This window comes from Peromyscus californicus, unplaced genomic scaffold (assembly GCF_007827085.1).
Source record: "Peromyscus californicus insignis strain IS unplaced genomic scaffold, ASM782708v3 Scaffold_22__1_contigs__length_63687245, whole genome shotgun sequence".
In the NCBI taxonomy this organism is placed as follows: domain Eukaryota; kingdom Metazoa; phylum Chordata; class Mammalia; order Rodentia; family Cricetidae; genus Peromyscus; species Peromyscus californicus.
Genome location: NW_026294525.1, coordinates 26,296,519 through 26,322,469, shown reverse-complemented (window position 1 = coordinate 26,322,469; position 25,951 = coordinate 26,296,519). Strand labels below are relative to the sequence as shown.

General features: G+C 45.0%; 1 protein-coding gene across 7 annotated transcripts in view; it reads right to left on the bottom strand.

The window, feature by feature from the left end:
- Nhsl1 (NHS like 1) overlaps nt 1-25,951 on the bottom strand; it is a 230,131-nt gene that overhangs the window by 111,269 nt on the left and 92,911 nt on the right. Inside the window, exon 1 of one of the 7 annotated variants that reach the window (XM_052751114.1) lies at nt 16,994-17,838. The exons of 5 other annotated variants lie outside the window; for them this stretch is intronic. In XM_052751114.1, the coding sequence (XP_052607074.1) occupies nt 16,994-17,189 (196 nt within the window). In that variant the 5' untranslated portion in view covers nt 17,190-17,838. Of the gene's footprint in view, nt 1-16,993; nt 17,839-25,951 lie in introns of those variants that run through there. One more of the 7 variants, XM_052751118.1, reaches the window with a different exon arrangement.

The window sequence follows — 25,951 nt, the reverse complement described above, 5'->3', positions numbered from 1 at the left end:
ACTCAATCATTCTTTCTCCATGGTGAAAAAATTATTTCTCCATGTTATGTGATATTATGTAATATACACACATACATACATACCACATATATACCTATGCACACATACATGCATATGAACACATATACACATGCATACATACATATATACCACATACACACATGCATACATACATTCATACATGCATACATATACATACACACACACATATATACAACACACACACACATACACATGTATACACACACATACCTACTCACACACACACAAAGGACAAATCTCACACACCTCGTCTAGTAATAAGAGTTCCTCTAGAACTAGACTCATTTCATTTTGCCAACTCTTTCGGGCCCACATGCTCTTAAGCGGCCCCTTCAGTAGGCTTCGTGTCACAGCTAGGCTTCGCGTCACAGCCCACAGTCTCCGACCCTGGCTATTCCTGACGAGTCTGTCACCTGCTTTGTCTGGATGCAGCCTCCACGCCCACTCTGTTCTCTCACTTCACTGAAGCCTTATTTGAGCAGCTCCCTCTCCAGAAAGAACGGATCCCCTTTGGGCTCTCAACAACACTTCACTCACCCAGCTATCCACGCCTGACCTAAAATGAGAGCTCCTCAAAGCAAGGACCTGCTCCTCTGCAGTTAGCTTTGGATACTCGAAGGGTGCCTGGAACATGACAGGATGGGTAAACATACATGTTGTAGCATAACCACATACAATCCAGAGTTATTACTTCACTAGTACATCCAAAAGCACAGAATTATCAGAAAGATACAAAACCCAGATGAGACATATGTCCAACACTATGGGTATTTCTATTTTAAAAAAATCATAAATATTTAATGTATTTCTTAAAAATCAAATAAATAGGAGTGATTTTTCCCTATGGATACCTTTATTGAAACTCATTATCGGTGAGACCTGGTAACTCACACCTTTCATCCCAGGAGAGGCAGAGGCAGGAGGGTCTCTGTGAGTTTGAGGCCAGCCTGATCTACATAGCTAGACCCTGTCTCAAAAACAAAACAAAAGTTGTTATTTATTGGTCGCTGACACTATTACACACAAGTCTCATACCATAACCCGTAAATTTGTACAATCAGATAAAAACACCCTCTTGAGGACTCAGTTGATGACTGTTAATAATGTGATTGAATGATGGAATTTTTAGGAACAATCACTTTCTTTGGTCTCATTTGCAAACACAGATAGATTCTTTCCCAAGCCAAGTCCACCACAGCAGGCTTGGGAAGCAGTGTGCTCCACCCTCGTTCTGCATTAATTAAATATTTGAAAGATGAGAGAAGTGGAAAGGAAGACAAGAATTTTTTTTCTGGAGGCCTATATTATAAGAATATTAAGGCTGCCATGTCCAGCTGCAGGGAGGATGCCCAAAGATGTCACAATAATGACCTCAAGTCCCGCTTCTTAGGAAACTTACAATGAAATATGTAACAGGAGAGAAAACCAAAACTGCCGGAGTCTGTATTTTCTCTCTCTCAAAGTTCTGCCCTTGTCAGTGTCTGTGACACACAGATCATATTGTGAAGGGCCCGGGTTAAAGGACATAAAAACAACCACCCAGAGCAGACCCAGCATCCTATACTCTCGTCTCAACACTTCATCAACGCGCTCCTGGGGGGACCGACTTCTAAAATACACGGGTCAATCACAGTATTCCCCCATACCCTCAGAAAAATGGACCCCCAAAAATGAACCACTGAGATCATGTACATCATCCTTTCCCTGGGCATCTGAATAATCCAAGGAGTTACAGCTGAACTTCCCGACAGCAGAAACAGAGCCTGTTCTTCTACCTGAGAAGACACTACCCTAAATTGTTCTTAGAAACCAGCCTAAGTCAGAACTATTCATGGGGCAGCCAGCCATGAGAGCCCCAAGTTCTGCCACAATATATATATTAGTAAAACAAATTCAAAACCAAAGAGAGTATCCAGCTATCACTACTTACAATCAAGCAGAAAGGTTAAAAAAATAAAATAAAATAAAGATACACTAAGATAACAATCAGCAGGATGTACTAAGCTAAATTAAAATTTTCAATGATTTTTGTCTAGAGAACTAAGTATATTGTTCTAATATTTAAGTGCCTTATGACTTCAAAATATAAGACAGCTGTTTTAAACCAATTATATATTTGGGAAACTCAAAGCTCTAACCAGAACTACAGAATTTCAGCAGGGCGTGGTAGCTCACTCCTGTGATCCCAACCGTCAGGAGAGAGGCAGGACTGTGGAAAAGGACAGCCGTCTCAAAAACAAACAAAACCTGCAGAATTTCTATTAACAGGTAGTAGCTTATTTCTGAAATCCCCACGTACGCCAACTTTTGACCCACTTCAACCCAAGTGACCACACTTCAAGGAAGAAACGAATCATTTCCCTTCCAGCTGCCAAGCCTCCGGCGGAGCTGGGCAGTTTGAAATGGTCAAGTTATTTCGGGACCCAGAGGATTTGGTAACGATAATGGTCTGAGGAAGCCACCGCCGCTGGCCTCCTCGAGTCTTTTCCTCTGTCCTTAGGAGTTTAAAAATAGGCACGAAAATGATTCTTAAAATCGGGAGGGCAATTTCAGGGGTGGAGTGCACGCCACAGCCCATGATGATCACAGAGTCCCCAGGTCTGCAGAGCATAGTACATCCCACAACACAGCTCTCCTCTTTGATCAGGTGGAACACGGCCAGGGCCTCTTCAATTTTCATTTCTCCTGTTCCCCCTCTCTCTGGCTTAACATCAGTAACGTTAAATTTCAACCCAAGTGATTTACAATTCTGTTATGGGTAAAAGGCTGAAGTTCACTTGTACGCTACTTTTATTCCATGTATCTACAAATCTGACTATTAACTATAATAAATCTACAGTCACTCAAGAGGGGGAAAAAGGAGTGTGTCAAACACAGAATGCCACATTGAAAGTTGAAAAATGTGTTTGCCTCTCTGGAGGCAGGTGTGACTCTGACAGATCTACTAAAGTCACTCAACTGTCTCCAGGGACTTCCGTTTAAACAAAAGCAAGGCTGCAGCTCGGGGTACATGGGTCTGCTCTCCCAACCCTTCCCCTTTTTGTAACAGAATGAATGCATTTTGTCTCTCTGCCTCTGCAATGCTAAGGTGCCTGTCCCAGGCACATTTGCTTAGAAACCCTTCTGGGAGAGACAGAGTAAAGGCAAGCTTTCAAAGCATGCCCTGGGAGGTCAGCAGAGGAATCCATCCTTTGACCTCCACATCAGTCAGGAATGTCGAAACCAAAGAAACGAATAGAAAAGAACACACTCTCAATACCATTTAAGATGGGAGAAAGAACGTAAGGCCAGGGCCCCCTGCTAGTCACGGGTCTTAGCCATCTGACTCACCTGTCTGCTTCTTGCAGACAACAAATACCACAGGGCTGGAAGACTCTCAGCCGCTAAGCCTGCTGGGAAGGTAAGTCTAATAGGAGTCTTTCTTCACATCCCTGATTTAGTTATTGCACACAAATATTTACTAAAACACGCTAATGGAGCTGAGAAAGGAACTAGATGGCCATTGCTGCAATAATTTCACCTCACAAACTATTGAAGTTGGTTTTTCTAATTAGAAAACAGAATTCTTTGAATTTTCATTCCATCAGAACAGACACTTTACCCACGTCATTCCCTCTAAGAATTATAACCAAGGCGGTGTAAATATGTTGGGAATGAGACTTTCCTACGGGAGTGAGCCTCATTGACGAATTCACAAATGTTTATGAAACAGGAAAAATGGTATTCTTCCCAGAGTTTCGATTCTTGTGTCACAAAAATTCTAAGTCTTGTTTTTAATTAATTTAAATTGCACTTAAACACTTTTGTGTCCTTCTTATAATAAACCAGAGTACAAATTTAAACTGCATTTAAACATTTTTCTTTTTTGCAGTTCTCTTATGTATAAACTAAAGGACTCACTGAGCAGCTACAGTGGGTCCAAGAGGGGTTGTACATCATTTCAGCAGATTATTAGAAGATCATGTGAGTGAATGCTACATATTGAGATTATTAGCAGTTGACAGAAGAAAAAATTAAGAAGAATCAACTTTCTCAGTCTTATTCCATATAATTCCCATTTGTATTCATGAGGGTCAACTGTTGATTGAAGGTTGGAATCAAAAATGTTCATTAGAGATATGGCTGGCAGTAACAGAAAGTTGTCTTTCTTCACCATTTCTCTACTTTTAAAACTCAAGCTGGGCAGTGGTGGCGCACACCTTCAATCCCAGCACTCGGGAAGCAGAGCCAGGTGGATCTCTGTGAGTTCGAGGCCAGCCTGGTCTCCAACGTGAGTTCCAGGAAAGGCGCAAAGCTACACAGAGAAACCCTGTCTCGAAAAACAAAAAAACAAAAAAAAAAAAAAATCAAATGATGTGAATGCAAGATATGAAATAGAAATTTTGGCCAAGCATAATAGCACTCTTTTGCAATCTCAGCACTTGGAGGCAGAGGCAGGAGGATCACAAGTTTAAATACACCATAGACAACATGACGAGTCCTCATCTCAAAACAGAAAGAAAGAAGGGGAAGAAAATGTCGGGGAGAAATGTCAAGCGAATGAACATACTTGACTCAATACCAACTGGAGAAGAGAGGAGAAGGAAGTTATGGGGAAGGAAAACTCAGTCTTGTTAGGGAGGGTGGTTAATGGGGAGGCCAACGCTTGAGGAGTTAAACCTGCTTTCTAAGAGACCTAACTTAACCCAGAGGGATTACAGGGGTGTTTAAACTTCAGTGTTTACAAAGAGAACTGGGATGCTCACATGCAGTGATGGGACTGTACAGTGATACAAACACGTACTAACTCAATAGTACCGGAAAAAGGAAAGGCCAACAGCAGATAAAAATGTAACGGACAGGGCTGGAGAGATGGCTCAGAGGTTAAGAACACTGGCTGCTCTTCCAGAGGTCCTGAGTTCAATTCCCAGCAACCACATGGTGGTTCACAACCATCTATAATGAGATCTGGTGCCCTCTTCTGGCCTGCAGGGATACATGCAGACAGAACACTGTGTACAAATAAAATAAATCTTAAAAAAAAGATTAAAAAAAAAAAATGTAACGGACAATTGCATATCACAGGAACACTTTTCTGACAAACTCACGCACTGAAAATGAGATCAAAAAGCTGGAATCCCATTGGCCTCTGACCAGGAGACTCAGGATTGTGGCTTAGGATCTCATTACTCTCTAGATCAATACAGTTGGGATAAAATGGACTGCTCAGACCCTCTCCACAAGATCACAAATTAGAAACACCAAAGCACACAGCATGGTGGCCCAAATACACAGATGAAAAAAAAAAGAAAAGAAAACTTGACAGCAAAAGAGAAATGCAAAGTAGTCACTATACCAAGGGACAAGACAGTGGAGATTCAGTTCCTGCCAAGACAAAGATGCTCACAAGCCCAGTGCCCAGGAGGACCACGCCAGATGGCTACTGGTGATGACTATTCACAGACACTCTAGACTGTGCAGAGTTGAAGTGTCACACAGGAAAAGGTCGAACTAAACCACAGGAAGTGGATTCAAACCCCCTCTACATCATTTCTTCCCTGGCTGGCTGCAAATCAGTCATTTAATCTTCCAGGACCTGCCTTCTCACCACAGAAGGGGATAATGCCACCTGTCCTGCCCACCTTATGGGACTGCCGTCACAATGAAATGAGGTCAGATGTGTGCGGACACTGTGTCAACTCTGATCTGTAAACAGGCTCTAGACACAGTACAATACAGAACGATGTTCAGAACCAAACATTTCAAATCAGTTTAGCTTTCCACAAGGTAAATTTCCTTTCTTCCCGACTTGAAATAATGCTCACAGAAATCCCAGCAACAACAAAAGTGTTTTCCATCTGGCACAGGCTAGCACGGTGCCAATAGGATTATCTCCAACCAACCACCAGTTTAGTAAAATACTTGATGTTACTAAGACAATGCTGCTTCTAGTTAAAACAGGCTCTTCGCTACACACGTGCCGGAGTTTAACAATTTAGGGGTAGGTTTAAGAGGCTGAAAGATGGCTGTGTGTATAAAGTGCCCGCCATCTGAGCATCAGGACCTGTGTTTTATCACCAGCATGCATGTAAAATGCCAGCATGGTAGTTCTGTAAACCCGCCTCTGCGTGGGGCAGGACTTGTACGGAGACCAGAAGACCTCAGGGGCTAACTGGCCAGCCATTCCAGCTTAACTGGTGAGATCCAGATTTGATGAGAGACACTGTCTCAGAAAGTGAAGGAGGGAAGCGACAGAGGAAGACACTCAACACTGGCCCCTGGCCTCCACGGGCACACACATACACATGCACATACATGAATGTGCATCCGCGCATCCACACACAAGGAAATTTAAGTGAGGAAAAAGTCTCCACTAATTTTCCCCTTCTGGGGGATGGACAACAGCAAGCATAATGAATAAGGGCAGACACTGGCCAGACATTGCTATTCACGGACTTCCCCTAGGGTCAGCCAGCAGGTGCAAGGCATCAGCCAGCATGATTAGCAGCCACTTCAATGTCACGCGATGTCACGCCGAGGCAGGCGATGAGGCTTACACTGGAAATTGCTCAGTTCCGCCGCCGCCATTTTTCAAGGGCTGCTTCTTACACGCTCGCTCGGTCCTGGGCTAGTGGCACAGAGGGAAACCGAGCGGAAGAGAGATGCTTCTGTATTCACTGTCACAAGCTGGTTTTTCTGAGGTACAGCCCTAATCCACACTGGATCTCAAGGTACCTGAGGCTTTCTGGACCTTTCCAACAGCAACAAGCTGCTGAAAGTTGTCATTTCTACTTGTCAGGAAGGAGGCGTCAGGTCCACAGAGAAGACACCACTGAAAATCGATGCTGGCACAAAGTATCATTTTACTGCCTCAAGACTGTGATCCAATGAGTAATAATACAACTAACTAGGTCAGGACTAACCTTTTAGTCTTCATAACAGAGAACAAGTGAAGACTGGAGGTATCTCATGTAGACATGCAGGGTGGGCAATCAGTTTCATAAAGCCTTTGTGTGTGCACACAGGTAAACCACACATGGACTAGGAAACCCAGCGAGGAATGTGTGTTACTCCAGACACAAGCTAAACATCAGCACACCTCTGACTGATCAACTACAATCAGCATTCTGGTGACTGAGAGGCCAGTATTCACACCATGGTTCCACTGTAGAAGATTCTTCCCTCTTCTAAAATGAGCACTTATTTCTGAGGCCAGGGGGTGGGGGGATGACACACACAGCTTAATTTTCAGAAACTAGTAATATATATATTTGGGTTTTCGAAACAGGGTTTCTCTGTGTAACAGCCCTGGCAGTCCTGGAACTTGCTCTGTAGACCAGGCTGGCCTCGAACTCACAGTGTTCCACCTGCCTCTTCCTCCCAAGTGCTGGGACTAAAGGCATGCGCCACCACCGCCCAGCTTCTAATCATGTTTTTGTTCAGAGTATTAGTGGTTAGAACAAGAACATAAGCATCAATGTTTCTCAGGGAAGTGGTGCCAGCGTTCCCTGGCTACAGTGACGTAAGGGTCAATAAACCAACACAGGTCTCAGACATGGGACGTGACCCAGGTCAGATGATCCAAAAGAATACACAGGGCGAGACACCGCCTCACTCCAGCCTCACGACGAAAGACATACACAAAACAGACACACCATCTCAAAATCCACTTTTAAGCCAGACAGACAGAATTCTCAGACCAGGCAACGTTCAGGCAAACACACTAAGGAAGCTAATAAAGGAAAAAAAAAATTCAGCCATTTTTTTATACAAGGAATGGAGTGTGTTGACTAACTGAGCAATGCAATTGCTTTAAAGTAGAAATTCAATCTCTTTCTCCAGGAAATCAGAGCTCTGTACTTTCTATCACTGGGGGTGGGGTGGGGGGTTATGTAAATAAGAAACCATCAGGCAAGGTGATCACAGCAACCAAACCAAGTGCCAGCCACAACCAGCCATGAAGGTGAACTTGCCAATTGTCGTCGTATGCTTTGTAAAAGGATCCCCAGCCCATCAAGACTAAAGCAATACTCACCTGTGTTTGGGAAGAACTCCAGCTTATCTCAAAATGCACCCCAGCAACACTGGAAACCCAGTTTCGGCTGGAGCTAAGGAGTTTCTAGTTACAAAATGACAGAGAACCTCAGGAGACAGAGGGGAGGGGCTGGACAAAAATCAAAAGATACAGTTTACAGAAATCTCGGTGGCTTGCGGTTGTTACATTAAACTGCCCCTCAGCAAGGACAGACCCTCAAACTCACACCTGCTGGCTTCCTTGCACAACCAGTGACCAGCTGAAGTCTTAACCTCACGCCATTTTCTTTTCAACCACGTTAAGAAATGTTAAACTGTGTCTTAAAACGCATCTAAAACACCCGAGTCACACAATTAGTCATGCAGGAAGCATATTCGGAAATCCGACCAAGTCACCGGACATGGGCATTCTTCTGCTCCCTTACAATAATCTCAATTCTAAGCGATCTCTACTCTCCTACAGCCTATTCCTTCTGCTTTCCGGCCATCCTGTTCCCGTTATCGTCCACTCATTACGGCTCTCAGGGTAGTCTTTTTCAAAACTAAGAGTGCAGCACGAAAATGGCAAGGTTGAGTCCCACCCTACTGAGTACCTCCTACAGGAAAAGTCCAAGGACTCCACTCCCGGAACCAGTTCAAGCCGCTCTCACACTGCACCTGGGAGAGGCCTGCTCCTGAGTATGGCTTTCTCAGAAGGCTGACTGACTCCATCTAGTAAGCAACAGCAGCTCTTAAAACACAAAGGCCCTGGGCTGGAGAGATGGCTCAGTGGTTAACAGCATGGGCTGCTCATCCGGAGGTCCTGAGTTCAATTCCCAGCAACCACATGGTGGCTCACAACCATCTATAGTTGGACCTAATGCCCTCTTCTGGCATGCAGATAGAGCACACACACACACAAAATAAATAAATAAATCTCAAAATAAATAAATAAATCTCAAACAACAACAACAACACACTGGCCCCATTATGTGCCATCATGGGAGATGGGAGAAAATGTCCACAGGATCATGAGGGTAAGTGGTGGGAACTAACAAACTCCTACTTCTGGGGAAGACAGCCTTCAACAGGACCTCACTGCTGCACTGGATGATCACTCACCACTTATCAGCCACATTTCACAGGGGTCACGTGTCAGATATCCTGCCTATCAGATATTTACACTATCATTCCTAACAGTAGCAAAATTAAAGTTATGAAGTAGCGACAAAGTCATTTTATGGTTGGGGTCACCACAACACGAGGTGTTATATGAAACTGCATTAAAGGGTTGCAGCATTAGAAAGGTTGCGAACCTCTGCGCTAAGGCAATGTGGTATCTAAAAATCACACATTTTTCATTCAAAAAAGCCATACCTGCTACTGATCTATGACTAGCTAGTATACCATTCATCATTAAGAGTTTATGTGACTTGTCCCCAATTAGACAATGAGCAGGTGACAGAAACAAAATATCCAGGGATTCTAAGCAGCCACCAACCTCATCTACTCCTTCAGTTAAAATATACGGAATACGGACTAAGCATCAGGCTACCAAGCCAGGGCACGTCTCTCCTATTCGAGAGGCTCAATTCTACTTGGAGGAGACAGATAACACTGAACAGAAACAGGTAAAATACATAATATATTCGATGGTGGTGAGTGTTCTGAAGGCGGGCAGGGGATGGATGACCTAAGGGTCAGGGGGAGAGCCTGTTGTGACCATCGAAAACACAGTGACGGAGATGACTGCTGAGGGAAGGCTGACAGAGTGACAGAGAAAGAGAAGCAGGTGCCAAGCTGCTCCAGAAAAGGGGAGGCCAAGTGTCACCGCGTGCTATACACAGTGAGAAGCTCAGTGTCCTAGCAGAGGAGGAGAGGCTGGGTGACAAGCGGGAAACACACAGCCTGGGTCTTAGAGAACACATCAATGACATGATCATTAAATTGTCTGAGAAGGAAAACTACCAAGGAGTTCCCAGTAAAGACTTGTGTTGGACTGGATCACTCAGGATTACTGATGCTGTGTTAGAATCAGTCTTCACAATAGCAAAAGCAAAGGGAAAATGGTTCGGAGTAGACCACAATAACACCGTGCAGCCTCTCCTTACCAAGACGGCCATCGCTCCTCTCATACCTCATCTCTGCTCGCTAAAGTCAACTTTACTCATCAGTCCAAATCATCGGATGTTTCCAACAAGTTGCACAGCCTGTGAGCAGCAACAGCAAACAGCAGGCAGGCTGCCACCAACGTTATGTTCCCACACAGCCAACCTTGACTTCTGTTACCCTCCGAGTTTAGTGACTAAACACAGAGCCACATGTAACCTGGTGATGCTTTAGCCAGATTCACAAGCATGTGGTGCCTGGCTGGTGCAAACAGCATCATCAAAGAATTCAAATAGGTTATGTTGCCTCCCCCACACACATTCAGCCATAGTTTACTAAGCACCCAGCCTTGGGTGGGGGCAATCTGTGAAGTTCAAGACTCAGACAAATAAGTATACCCCACTGTATGATAAAGGCAATTACAGGGGATGAGGGAGGCAGAGAAATAACCGAGATGGGAGTAATCAGCTTTGCCTGGAAGGGATGAGGGAAGACTACCCAGACTTTTACAGTGAGTTTCGAAGGTTAAGTAGGAAGTCAACAGGCACAGGAGGAGCCCGCAGCATTCTGGGAAAGGGAAGAGGAAGGAATGCCATACAACTCCTGGACTAGGGGGAGAGCAGTAAGTTTCCATCTTGTCACAATGTAAGGGTTAGGGCGCAGACAGGTCAGAGCCAGAGCACGGGGGCTCCATGCGATGTTAAGTGACAGGGCTTCTTTCTGTAGACAGTGGTGAGCCCCAAAGACTGAGCTGTGCAAATATGCATCTTAGAAAAGTCACCCTGGAGCCGGGGCAGTGGTGGCGCACGCCTTTAATCCCAGCACTCGGGAGGCAGAGGCAGGCAGATCTCTGTGAGTTCCAGCCTGGACTACAGAGTGAGTTCCAAGAAAGGCACAAAGCTACACAGAGAAACCGTGTCTCGGGGAAAAAAAAAAAAAAGGAAAGTCACCCTGGAAGTAGTGTGGACTCCAGGGTGAATCACAATGGAACAAGAGTACAAAGAGCAGACGAGGAGAGACGCCCAGGACAGAGCCAAAGACGCACTAGATAGGGACCAGCAGGGGACTGCAAGCACAGTAGACCCTGAGCAGGTAAAAGTAGTAAGACTAGAATGAGTTGAAGGATTCGATAGGAAATACAGTCATTAAAAAAATAAATCAGGCTGGAGAGATGGCTCAGAGGTTAAGAGCACTGACTACTCTTCCAGAGGTCCTGAGTTCAATTCCCAGCAACCACATGGTGGCTCACAACCATCTGTAATGAGATCTGGCATCCTCTTCTGTATATATAATAAATAAATAAATCTTTTTAAAAAAATAATACAATAAAAATACACCTTTATCTTTAATCCTAGCACCTAGGAGGCAGAGACAGGTGGATCTCTGAGTTCCAGGTCAGCCTGGTCTACACAGTGACTTCTAGGACAGCCAGAGCTACATAGTAAGACCCTGTCTCAAAAAAGAAAAGAAGAAAAGAAACCAAACAAAAGCCCTTTAATTTGATGGAAAATGTTATAGTCAAAGAAAATCCTTAAAATTACATAGAAACGCAGTGTATTCTATAGCAATAAGAAACAATATTGAATACTTGTACATATATAGGATTTCTCAAAATTATTTTACAACTATATGTTAAAAAAAAAAAAAAAACTTTCAAAAGCTGGGTTTTAGAATTGGATACACCTTTAATCCCAGCACTTTGGAAGCTGGTGAATCAAGGTCAGTCTGGTTTACAGAACAAGTTCTAGGTCAGCCTGGGCTAACTAGTAGGAATCTTTCTCAAATAAATAAATAAATGGATGAATGGATGGATGAATAAATAAATAAAGCAGTTTCAAAAATTTCAACAACGGAAAAAAAGCAAAAATTACTCACTTCCAACTGAAGCCCTGGTGGAGAGCCCCCTTTTTACTATCACGCTTCTAGTCACCTGAGGAAGTGTCTAATTCTCAAACAAGCCCACAAACTTTTTAAAGTTAATAAAGGGAGGATATTAGACCAAACATCATTTCAATAAGACCTCCACAATTTAATTACCAAAAAAAGGTCTCTCTCTCTCTCTCTCTCTCTCTCTCTCTCTCTCTCTCTCTCCCTCTCTCTCTCTCTTTCCCTATAAAACAAGTAGTGAGACAACAGAGGTGCCAATCTCAGAGCAAAAAGAAAAAATCGAAGGTCACTAAAGGGCCGTCTTGGTGGGCCCGAGAAAATAGTGTCTCTTTCTGTCTCTCTCACAGAATGCCAACTTCAGTAGGAATTTAAGAAGGAAAAGAAGCCGTCATACACTGAGAACATTTGTCTTGGTGTTTTTGTTAAGATAAAAATCCATTTAACCACTCTCCTGATCAACAGAGTGACCCTCAGAATAAATAAAGCTTGTTTAGTTTGAAGCACGAATTTGCAATGTTCCTTTAACAATATTTGCCAGTGCCTTTTCGGCTGCCTTATGTCAGCGCTGTCCTCGAGTCTCATCACTTTAAAGGTGTTTTGGTAGTAAAAAAAAAAAAAAATAGAACCCAGTTATCATTATGAAAATAGGAACTTGAACTTGCGGCATTGGGTCTTGGCAAAGCATTTTTCTCCATTATAATATCTGGTCGTTACTAATCCACTGTGGACGGTGCGTCTGTTCTCTGCAACTCTCTTCTGAGGAGGGATACTGGGATGAAATAACACACAGCTCCTACACTCCAGAACTGCTTATCTAGGGTACAAATTGTTCATTACCCCTGACGCCTACAAAGGCTGCCCTCTGGTTTTGGGGGGATAGGGCGGGAGGTGCCAAGGATTGAATCCAGGGCTTCACTCCTGGGATGTAGTCTGCAAGGAGCTGTATCTCTAGCCCCATGAAGTTACACTGAAATAGAGACAAGTCAGATTTGGTAACGTTACTAAGTTGAGATGATGATAAAAAAAAATAATCGACAGGGAAAGAACAAAAATGTTATTTAAAATGAGGGTTACCCTCTCTGTCGGTAGACCTGTCAATTCCAGGATCATCAATCATGCCTCTACCCAGAAACAAAATGTGCTCTGCGCCATGAGAAGACAATCCCATTGTTACCCTACCTCTTTTTATTTTATTTCAGCGAGCAGGAAAGGGGAAGCACAGACTAGGCATGGGTCATTAGTTTTCCTTGAGAACCTTCCGTGATACTGGTGAAGAATCACCCATTAAACACTGCTTAATTCCATGCTAACAGTCAGAAAACATGAAAAGGTTTCGGACAAAATCCCTGATCCGGGCCTTCCCTAAGCCTTCACGTTGTACTTTGCCACAGTTGGTTTTGCTAACTGCCTCTCAGACACTTCCTGTGCTTTTCCACAGAAGTGTAAACTCCAAGACTGCAGACTCTGAGCATCTTCACGGCCTCTGCCCAGAACTCAGTAAGCAAGGTTCCTCCCTTCCCGTCATCGCAAAGGAAGCTACACGGAAGCCCCTGTCAAACACACTCCCCGCTTCCTCCGGCACATCCCGACCCAATGACGCTCACACTTTCACATTCTGGCTTTTACAGTTGATGAAGTCAAAGCGTAGTGTGCTGAGGTGGGTCACATCACAGCGAGAACAGAAGAACTGATCAGCGTGTTGAGCACTCACTCTTAGCTCCCAGAGCACAAATGTCAGTACAAGAGAGTTTTCAAACTCATCGTGTACTGTGACAAAATAAGTCTGAGTGCTTCCTGGTGATGGCTTTGAACCTGTTTATATGAAGCTTCTGGTAGCTTCTCTTTTTCTTTCAATTACGTTTATATAGGAGAAGAAGAGATGTGCACAGGAACGCAGATGGCCTCTAAGTGTCAGATCCCCTAGAGCGGTAGTGACAGGCAGCTGTAAGCCACCTGACCTGGGTCATGGGAATGGAATTCAGGTCCTTTGCAAGAGCAGTAGGACTCTTAACCTCTGAGCTCTTCCTCCAGCCTCGCTTCAGGCAACTTTCAATACACGGGGGAAAGTCACGTAGTAGAAAGATGCCTGTTGGTCACTTCTAATTTACAAAAAGAATCCGCAGAAATCTTAAGCTATCCTTTTACCTTAGTTTCTGGGGTATAAGTAACAAAGTTAAAGGCTAAGGCACTGATAGACATCTTCAAAAGTAACAATGTTAAAGCCAGGCATGGTGGCCCACATCTTTAATCCCAGCACTCAGGAGGCAGAGGCAGGCAGATTTCTGTGAGTTTGAGGCCACCCTGGTCTACATAATGAGTTCCAGGATAGCCAAGGCTATGTAGAGAGACCCTGTCCCAATAAACAAACAAACAGAGAAACAAACAAACTCCTCCCAAAAATGTAACCATGTATAAACTTGCATTGTAACTGTTACTCTTCAGCCTAAAGATTCGCCATAAAAAGGCCTTCTACTTTGCAATATGAATGGATGTGTTAATACTATTCATCAAGGATCCAGTGGGTTGGCTGTGCTATAAGGCGTTACCTGGCGACAGAGGGCAGGAACAACAGCCTGGCCTTGAAGCAGCTGGGAGCAGCCGGAGACAGCTGCAGAACCAGCCTCCCCACACCCCATTGGGTGCAAGGAAGGTTGACTTTCCAGGTTACCACTGCTCACCATATCTGTCAGGGCTGAAGGCAGCAGGGAGGCGAAGACAGACGTTTTTCAAAAGCATATATGAATCAAAAGACTTGTTCATGTTCTAGGAGTCTGATACAGAAGGCACCCCATATTCCCATCATGCCAGTAGGTCTTAGGTACTTTTTTTTTTCTTATTTGTAACCCAATCTTAATATGGCCACTGGGCATCCTCTGAGGTGACTGGTAATCCCTGCTACAGATTCAGCTTTCCTTGATGCTCATCAGAACAAAACTCAAAACCTTGCATGGTTTTCCTTACAGATGGTTCCTCTTTTGATCTACTAATGTAAACAAATGTCACTTCTACATTTCTCCAAAGGAAAGAGTTATGAGGGATAAAGACCAACTGTTAGTACATGCCCCTGAGACAGTATGTCAAGGAAGAGAGCCAATTTTCTTTTGAAAGCTAAATATGGAAACAGAATGTAATTCTATGATTTGTAATGCACAGCCAACTTTTTACAGATTTCCCCGAACTCCATATGTTAAAATGACAATATTTATCCTGAGCCAATTATTTCTAAGAACCTATAAATGTATATGCTGTAGTAGCCCCCCCTCCCCATTTATATACAGGAGACTACAGTGCCCTCTATTACATGAAGGGATAAAAGGCACGGTGTTTTATATTGGAAATAAACAAGTCCCCTCTTCCTTCAGAACTCGCCCCTCACTCTTCACAATGACTTCTTTATTCTCTACAAGTCAAGTGCACAGTATTCGCTTCACTTTCCAAATAAACCTAACGCATACAAATTCGGTCTCTCCCCCTTTAATGTTCATTTAGATGAACCACCGACAGTGGAAGTACTAAAGCCACATGCTCACACGTACACAGTCTTCAACGGAAACTTGACAGTGGTTGGCTGGGCACAAAATAAGTCCTGAGAAGCAACTTCCGGCAACGGCCAAAGGAGTCAAAAGTGCCCTCCCTTGCAACCACTGCACTGTGGTGTCCACCCTGCAAACGCGTTTGGTTCAAACATTGCGGACCAGCCACTTACCAAAACCAAAGCTTATTCCTGATTTAGAAAAGTTGTTCACAGACTTAAACTACACAGTTCCAGGCAGCAAGCAAACGCCTATTCTGACGCTGGCGATTACAGAGTGTAACTCAAAACTCAGGTTTTTTAAAGCTCGGCATGGGTGAATCACTGATGACCACCTCCTTGACAACTGACATCTTCAAAGAACAGTAACCAGTCCTTCCTCTGCCATAGTTCAACAGACAAGCACAAGCAGGTTAACACCCACTGTCCCTATAAAAGAACTGTCTCTAATTCTCAGAGTGCACAGAACGATCATGTACCCAGAAGCACACAGGTTAGTTGACTCACATGTCTGCAGTTGGGATTCCCAGAAGAGGGGGAAGAATGGGTCCCTGAGAGGTTCTAGCAAGGTTTCTCTTGGCAGAGAAAGAACACAGTAAACAAGTCACACACAGTCCCAGCAATGTCTGGACTAGGTTCCTTTGTAACACACCAGAGTGCTTCCCTGCTGGACTTTGGACAACACCCAATGTAGAGACCATCACAGAGATAAACAATTCAGCCCCTACTGCCCACATCCTAATAGGCAGATGTCAGAAATTCTATACAGAAGACAGGGAGGGTTATGAAATACCAGAATGCCCCCCCACCCTCATCCTCCAGCAGGACTGAGTTTTCCTTACCTTGGGGGAGGGGGGATTGGGGGGGGCGTCTAACATGCCAATCCTGAGAACAGACACCAACATTGGTCTGAAAAGAAACTTGACAGAAATCCCAAACTCTTTTTTGGCCAAGGTCAACCCCTTTGTGCGTCCATTTCCCTGCGGGTCACACTCCGCACCTGTCTAATTCAAGCATTCACAGTCGCGGATTTCATTCATCTTCTCAGAAGAAAGCTGCAAAAAGACCATCCACAAACCCCCAAGATCTCATCTGTGGTGATGCCTTCCCAGTTGACTTTACCGGAGTCACAGGACGGCATGGATCGGGGAAGGAGCAGAGAGCACCCACAACCAACAACAGTTATTTAACCTTCTCAGAAGGCTACAGTCACAAGCTGGACCTTGTTGGAGGAGTTTTTATTTTGGACAAGTAAACAAATGAACAGTGCTGAATTCCAACACACACACAAAAAAAACTCCGGGGCGGGAGGAGTGCTGGGGCGGGGGGAGCATGACAAGAAATCATTGATAGGAACAAAGAATTCTATAGAACAAATTTTTTATAAGATGTTTCCATTAAAAACAACAACAACAACAAAAACCAAGTCACCTTTTCTGCTTCTGTATATCCAGTTCTCATCATCTGTTTCCACCTGCTGCCCACACACCGACAGCTCTCCATCACTGCGAAACAGCCTCTTTGTCTGCCTGGACAGGGAAGAGAAATTTATCCAACTCACGGCACGTGAGAGGGAGCCTGGGTTTGCCTTGAGTCTGAAGGAACCTGAGGCGCCTTCCTTTTTCATCTTCTTTCACATCAAAATCCTCTAGAGACAAAAGGCAGCCCAACAAACAAAAAGCTGGCTTTTTAGAATTATTGGCCCGGGTCCTTGAAAGGAGCCTGCCCCCTTTCCACTTATCCACACGATGCTGGGAGTCGGGCAGGCATTGTGCTTCTGTGTGCCCGATTAAAAGGAAAAGGAAGGATTAGAGATATATTTTCAAAAAGGGTTTACTCTAGCCACATTGAGGCACCAATTCCTGGAGGGCGGTCCACAGGCAAAAAAATAAAAATAAATAGAAGTACAAGCTTTTTAAAAAAAGAAGAAGAAGAAACGGCGTGGTCATTTCAGGCACACTTGCCAAGACTTTGCAAAGAAGAGCCACGGTACCCCGACTCTTGGCTGTATGGCTAGCATCCCTAAATGTAATCCTACGCCTCTCCAGGGCATCCTTCCTTCTGAAGGCAGAGAGCCAGCTTCTGGTGGAGGAGCTAACTCCCCAGCCCGGCAGAAAAAGATCCAGAGTCAAGCAGGCCCCCAGTTTAAAGTTCACCCGCACAGGTTACTTGGGAGGAATCAAAGGGTTCGGCTCTGTCGTCCCGGAGGCGCAGGGCAGAATCATAAACCGCCCACTCACTTGCTCTCGCTCCCGTCTGGGAAGCGCTCCTAGCCGCAGGACTCCACAAACAATAAAACAAGCTGCGTGGCTATCGCTTGGATTACAGAGTAAGCACTCCTGCGAAAGATGATAGGCTTGCCCGACACTGAAGGCACCTCATTGGAGACAGAGAGCCCCGCCCCTCCACAGACCACACTTCAGTGGTGGCTCAAACTTCTGAACTCCTGCAAAGCAATGGGAATGAATGCAAGCCTGTGTCGAGTGTTAGACGTCTGCGGATCGCAGAAAGAATCTGATGGCCAATGACTGGACCCACTGGTCGGAAAAAGTGTGATCACCAGACGTGCTTTTAATGCGGCTTCTTCGAGTCCCCGCCTTCCCAGAGAGGGGTTAAGGAATGCCATTATCAGGGATAAGGTAAGCAGTATCACTTCACTTCCTGCTTTCAGCAAAGGTGAGATGCGGCCACGCTTGCGCACCTGTTCCTGCCTCCCCTCCGGCCACCGGTAGGCAGAATGTGGGGCCCAGCACACCCCATTCAGCCTGACCCCAGGTAATCCTTCTCTGCCTTCCAATGGCCACTCTATCAGAGAAAATCCTATTAGAAAACAATGCTAAGGCAATCAACTGCGAGCTATAAAGCAAAGCACCTGGACTCCTCTACCTTGCAATGCATTGGCCTGTGTGTAGCACCTCCCTTAGGTCAATGTGATTGATGGCTTGGTCCTAAACGTCAGCATCCCCCGCCCCCTGGGCGACCGAGTGAGGCAGACAGCAACGGAGAATTAGTCATTATCAACACTAACAAGTTTGCTGGAAAATAAACCGACTAAAAGTTCTAAAAGCAGCTGGGTGGTGGTGGTGGTGGTGGCCATGGCAGCGACGCACACCTTTGATCCCAGCACCCAGGCAGAAGCAGAAGGATCTCTTGAGTTCGAGGCCAGCCTGGTCTACTGAGTAAGTTCCAAGACAGCCAGGGATACAAAGGGAAACTCTGTCTGGAAAAACAAACAAAAAGTTCTAAAAGCAAACTTTGTGTCACGTGTCTATTCCAACTCGCGGTGACTATGAAGGAGATTAATTAAGCATACCAGGTCCGGGATGCTCACTGAAGAAGTTACAGAGCAAAGTGTCCCTAGGACAGTCAATTCTCATGCTACACCAGAGGAAGACACCGAGACTGGAAAGCCAAGTGAAAAAACAGTCCAGTTAGCACTGATGAGGAGTTCAAAGGAATAGGATTCTCCAGAGGCCATGTAGCTTAAATCCCTCAAGTTACAGACAGAGGACTCAAGCATACGTCATACCACAGCAATGGTCAGGGATGGGGAGCAAGTTATATGAGACATCACTGGGTCAGAGGTTCACCCTCCTGGGTGTGCTGGGTCTGCTTCAACTCTTAATTTTCAATGATAGATCTATGCTGACCATTATTACCAGAGCAAAGATGATGATATTACTATCAGGCACAGTGGTGTGGGCACCCAACCTCCAGGTACTCCCGGTCATCCTCCACTATATGTATAGCAGCCAGCCTGGCTACATGATATCCTGACTCCAGAAAACAAAAAGAATTAAAAATATAAAATAAGGAATTTTTAAAAGCACCAGAGAAAAATGGGCAAGTCCTCCGTGCTATCCCCAATACATACTCCTGCCCTCTAAGAATCCGTGGACCCCAAACATTGAGCACAATTCTTTCTAACATGTTGTCCACATCTTATAGCTGCATTTGTATTTTTGTTTGGTTGTTTTGAATTTTCGAGACAGGGTTTCTCAGTGTAGTTTTGGTGCCTGTCCTGGATCTCTCTCTGTACACCAGGCTGGCCTCGAACTCACAGAGATCCGCCTGCCTCTGCCTCCCAAGTGCTGGGATTAAAGGCATGCACCACCACCGCCCGGCTTATAGCTGCATTTGTAACTTAAAGACAGCTAAGCTTCATAATAAACCCCTTGCTGTTCCCTGTACCAGAGGTGAAGCTGAATTCTCTTCCACAGGCCTCTTGGAGTATGTACACAGTCTCGGTGCTCCCAAGCCAGTAATCAGTGTGTGTGCCTCACATAGCCCCAGCCTTGCAAGAAGCTAATAGAGAGGCAAGAAGAAAACTCACTCCAAGCCCCCAAGAATAATAATTGGCCTATTTAGAGCCAAGACTCAAGACCCTCCCCTAAAGTCATTTATAGCTATACAGACAGCTGAAGCTATTTGGAAAAAATTTATTTTACCCTAGATGTAGGCAAACTAAGAAACTGGATTTAGAGAAATTGTTCCTACAAACCTCAAAACAGAATTAACAAATCCTCCATGTACTCTCTAGTCTATGGCCTAGCTCGGCAGTTCTCAACCCATGGGTCGCGACTCCCTTGGGGTCGCATATCAGATAGATACATTACGGTTCATAACATCAGCAAAATTACAGTTATGAAGTACCCACAAAATAATTTTATAGTTGGGGGGAGGGTTACCACACGTGAGGGGCTGTATTAAAGGGTCACAGCAATAGTTGAGAACCACTGGCCTTGATGATTGCATATTTGCTAATACAAAGAAAGTCACATACATTAAGTAATTTTACTACCGGGTCAAACTCGCTATTGGCCAACAGCAAATACAACAGTTCTAGTCAGCCCTGGAGGACACATTAGCTTTATTCATGCGCCATGTGAGTTCCAGAAGCGCCTAAGTGGGCTGCCTCAGAAGCTACTACATCCATTCAAACTACATTCACTGAGCAACTACAAAGACCACACACCTCAATCAATGGACTCTCAGCCAGGGCTGTGGAGCCTGTGTGCCTCACACCTCACATGAAGTACTGTGTTCTTCATAATATTGGTCTTGAGGGGCAGCCTGGGCTTTAGGAAATCATTGGTCTTCTCAAATAACTTCCATCCGAATCTTCAAAGATGACAAAAATTTAACCATTTTTCCCCCATGAAAAGCTAAGAGAACACACCCTTCTCAGACCTCTTCAATAGACCCGCTGAAGAGATCTGATCCCGCTCCCCCTCGCTGTGCCGGGCTTCCCCATGTCCCCTCCCACCATCAGGCTGTCATCCTGCAACTTCGGCTGTCATCCGGTGTGCCAATACCGCTCCCTCCTGCCACTGTGCCGTGCGTGGCTCTGCTTCAGGCCCTGGGAGAGCAGATAAGGGAGCCTGCTGAAGTGACATGTTTAGCAGGAGTCTGCAGGGCCTCGCAGAATGAAATGTATCGCTTTAACACAAGGGCTTTGTCACAGCTGCCTCCCACTAGCACCCTGGTCCCTTTACGTGTGGGACTGCAGCCCAAGGGTCGGAAGGGCTGGATGCCAGGATGGATCTGTATCAGGCTGATGGCTGACTGCTTCTTTCATAGGAAGCTTTGGCCCTTGTGGGTCACTTGCCAATCACTACTAACAATATTAGAAGAAAATGTATTATTCCAGAATTAATGTAAATAATAAACTAAATAAAAGTTATCTATAAAAACTGAGAGGCACCGAAATATGTCATTAGGGAAAGCTCTAGAACCATCTTTCTGAGTCAATGCCCATGAATTCGAAGAGATTTATTTCTACCTAAGTCAGTGGGGTAGATTGGATACATTTAGAAGCCTTTCACTCTGTGCCAGCATCCTTAAAACCCAAGAACTGTCAAGTCAAAGTTTTTCATCTAATAAAAACTGTTAAACACGACAGAACAGACCAGGGAACAAACCCCTCCCTCCACCAATCAGGCGTGAAATCACGCTACTTGCCATCTGTAGAAAATGCCAGCCAAGAGCAGGAATTCATTTCAAGTGCCGTGAGTTCTTTTGGCCTCTACACCCTCAAATGGGCACTGTGACTTCTAATTTCCATGTCTACCTCAGCTGCTCTGTTGAAGCAAGAAGAGAAGGGGATGGGGGAGAGGCCGGTTGTTGAGTGGGTGGGCCAGGTCACCCTGGGGGGTAATGGGTAGCCAAACTGAAGGCTTCTGAACACAAAGTGGTGGCAGGAGGCACACACAGTGACTGACAGCTTGAACTGGGGGGAGGGGGAGAGCAGTGCAATGTGGCCCTTATCACATTACCACCCAAATCTCCCAGACAACCCTCAGGGACCTTTTACTTCTGGGACAGGGTACAGTCCCAACTGTCACTGCTCATGAATAATTGAAGGGCAGAGTTAAGTGGAAATCTTCCTATGTCATTTGTACACACTAATAATTAAAAGTCTACCTCCACATACAAAATGAAATGGTGTGAGATAGTTTACTGCTGGTCTGATTTGGGAGGGAGAGGTGTTTGCTTTTTTTGCTTGGTTAGTTTGGTATTTGGTTGGTTGAGGCAGAGTTTCAAGTAGTTCAGGTTGGGCTCAAACTCCCTATCTGAAGGCAAGATTGACCTTGAACTTCTGACCCTCCCTGTCTGTACCTCCCAAGATCTGGGATGGCCAGTTATTTGTACCTAAGAAACAAAACAAAAACACAAAAGCAAGGTCATGTTACTCCCACAACCACAAGCAAATTCTCCTCAGCACACTACCTTCTCCTCCCTTTATTCACACTCACCTACCACTACATCCACGTTCAAAAGGAAGAAATATTAGCTCAGGGAGTGGGGAGGGCGTGGTACACGCCTGTAACCCCAACACTTGGAAGACACAGGCAAGGCGAATCAGAAGATCAAGGTCATCCCTGGCTGTGGAGGGAGTTTCAGACTAGCCTTGGTTACAAGAAACCCTATCTTAAAATAAAAATGCAAAGTGCCTGGCATGGGCCTGTACATTTGTAACCCTGATGCTCGGGGGATCGAGGCAGGAAGATCATGACTTCTGTGCCAACTTGGGCTAAAAGGTCTAGCTTTATACGCCATTTGCCCCTTTCCATGAATGAGTAATGCTGATGTCCTCACAGGACGAGACTAAATGCACACATTTGTCTACCGTTCCACATCTGTGAGTCGGAAAAGGCCTCTGTGAAGATCTGACACCCTGAGCCTTAGCCCTGCCCCCGTGGGAATCACTTGATACAGGAGCAATATGGCAGTACCAGTACCCTGGGTCCCCTGAGGTGAAAGCACACTGCAGGGAATATCACCAGCAGTGGTACATAGAAGGCCGGGGCCAGAGCACAGAAACCATCAGAGGTTATGAAGCAGTCAACAGCCCAAAAGGCAAAGTCTGTACCCAGTTTAGCCCCCATCTAAGGGGTTCAGGTGAGAAAATTCCCCTAAAACTGAGCATCAACATTTTTTAGATACCAGAGGGACACGGGTAAAACTCTGAAGGGAAACTCCAAAGACTCTTTGAAAATCTTGACTTCATTGCTCTTACCACCTTTCCAGTGGTCTCTGCGGTGACTGCCGTGGTTATTAATGTTTCCTCCTACTCAATCAGCTTTTTATAAGGCTTATTAAACACATAAATCACAGGGGATCTTATTAAACTTACAGAGTCTGATTCAGATCTCAGGAAGAGCCTGCAATTCTGAAGTCCAAAAAAGCAGCTAGATGATAGCAATGAACAGTTCACCTTGGAGCCAACATGTCCCCAAGGACAGGGATTCCTTGTGAAGGACTGAACAATGCAGCCATCATTTCCACATACAATTGTTCTTTTCAGCTCATGTTTCAAGATAAGGACATAATCAGACCTTCAAGGTGATCAATCTTTTATCACCAATCCCCACAATCAAAATTTAAGCCGATAATAGAAACGTAATCTGAATTAAAGAGTGAATAATAGAATCTCATTGCTCACACAGTTATATTGCTTCCTTTCGAAAACGACTCCACGGCCGTCTTATTTTTTTTGTCCTGACATGAATACTGGTTCTCATCTACCAAAACTCCATAATCTCAGTGACCTAGCCCTTTTTTTTTGCATTGAACATTAAACCAAAAGCAGACAGAGGAGCAGCCTCACACTCTCCTGGGTTCCCCAGAGAGATGGGTAGGGGTGCCCCTGAGGGGCCCTGTCAAGTGAACTTAACTAGTCAGATGCAGTGGAAAGACATTTTGGTTTTTGGGTTTTTTTTCCTGGTAGATGTTTATAACCAAAACAAGTTTTCAGTCAACCCAAGCGATCTCCCAAAGCACGCATTCTTTTTTTATTCTAGCTTTCTAACTATATTCACCTTGGCTTACACAGCACACTGTGTCCAGCTGGTCGTCCTCCCCTCCCCCCCCCCCCCACACACAGGCTTGTTTTCAACTCTAGCAGCTTTCACTACATTTCCACTCCAAGTCAGAAACACGTGCTCATCTCAACAACACTTAGCAGTGCTTCTAGCGAGCTAGATGAACCCTCCAACAATGTCAGTTAACAGAAATGGGTCCAAAGTGCTTAAAATGCTTTTGATCGGCATCACTGGGAACCCCAATTCTTGTCAGGTGTAATGACGCATTTGGGGCTATCTCAGCGCTCTATAGACGGAGGCAGAAGGACCTTGAACGTGAAGCCAGCCTGAGGCTACACAGTGAGACCTTGTCTCAAAGCACACAAAAAAGAACCTAAATTCAAGTTTGCCTCCAAATAAGTAAATCTAGGTAAATATAAATATATGTGTATGGGGGGGGGGGGGGAGATGCATCTGCCAAGGCCACAGTTTGTATCAATGTGTGAGTTATCTCCAGGGGTGGAAAAGAGCCCAGAAAAAGGAATCAAAATATGTATTGATCCCCTCCTAGGAAATGAGCCAGGTTGTAAAATACAAAGGATAGGTGCTAGCTTGGGAGGAAAGGGATGTTTACTGTAGGGCACAACTATTCAGTCACTTGTAACCTAACAGCAAAAGGGGGTGGGGACACAAGCAGGGCCTTGAATCAAGGCTGGAGGAGTTCAGTGGTTGGGATGAGAAATACTCCAGGCTGAGATTCTTGTGGCCGGAGAAATTTGATCTACGGGTGCTGTTCCGGTAACGAAGCTCTCTGGTGTGGGAGCCGAGGCATGGAGGACGCCTTGGTTGGCAGTATTTGCCAGTTTCCACGGTGGAAGGACTCCCACCAAGGTCAGTTCCAAGTTGGCAATAATTTACAGCCAGCTGCTAAAAACCTGAAAATCTAAGAACTGCTTATCACACCACTGAATCTGGCCAGCATATACTTCAGCACACACAATGACTTGGTAGTACACAAACAATAGTACCGCCGGGCGGTGGTGGCACACGCCTTTAATCCCAGCACTGAGAGGCAGAGGCAGGCGGATCTCTGCGAGTTCGAGACCAGCCTGGTCTACAGAGTGAGTTCCAGGACAGGCTCCAAAGCTACACAGAGAAACCCTGTCTCCAAAAAACAAACAAACAAAAAACAAACAAACAAAAAACAATAGTTACCGTAGCTCAGGTTTTTTTGTAGTATAGGTAGGAGGGCAATGCCTGCATGACCTTATATGGGAAGAGGGCATACAACTGTGACTAGATTATGTTAACACCAGTTCCAGAGGATCCAACCCCTTCCTCTGGCCTCTGTAGGCACCTACACACGATGCTACACATATATACACTCGGCACACATATATACGCATGAAATAAATCCTTAATTAAAAAAAAAAAAGATCTTGAGGGCTGGAGAGATGGCTCAGAGGTTAAGAGCACTGACTGCTCTTCCAGAGGTCCTGAGTTCAATTCCCAGCAACCGCATGGTGGCTCACAACCACAAATAATGAGATCTGTTGCCATCTTCTGGACTGCAGGGACACATGCAAGCAGGACACTGTATACATAATAAATAAATAAATCTTTAAAAAAAAAAAAAGATCTTGAGACGTGGCTATTGTGGGTTCTCTTGGGCGAGTGCTTAATGAAGCCTCGTGTATCCTTTCCCTGGAAGGGAGGGAGATCGGGGCTGGAGAGGAAAGGGCGGGTGGGCATGGAGACTGGGATGGAGGGATTCCACTGTGGCTGCTGGAGATCCGGGGAGCTGGAGCTTGCTGGAGGCTGCATAGAAAGCACAGGCCTCAGACCTCCAGGACTAGCAGAGAGTACACCTCTGTTTTAAGCTAAGTGTGAGGGAGATTCCCACAGCCACATCAGAAAGCAATACAAGAATGCAGGGGAGGGGAGGGTCTACAACCTGTAGTGTCTTTACCCATCTCTACACAAAGAAATCTGGTTTGGGTTTGATTTGGTTTTTTCATTCTTATGAATTCCGAATTTTCTAATTTCTTTTCTGTTTTTTGTTTGTTTGTTTGTTTGTTTGCTTGTT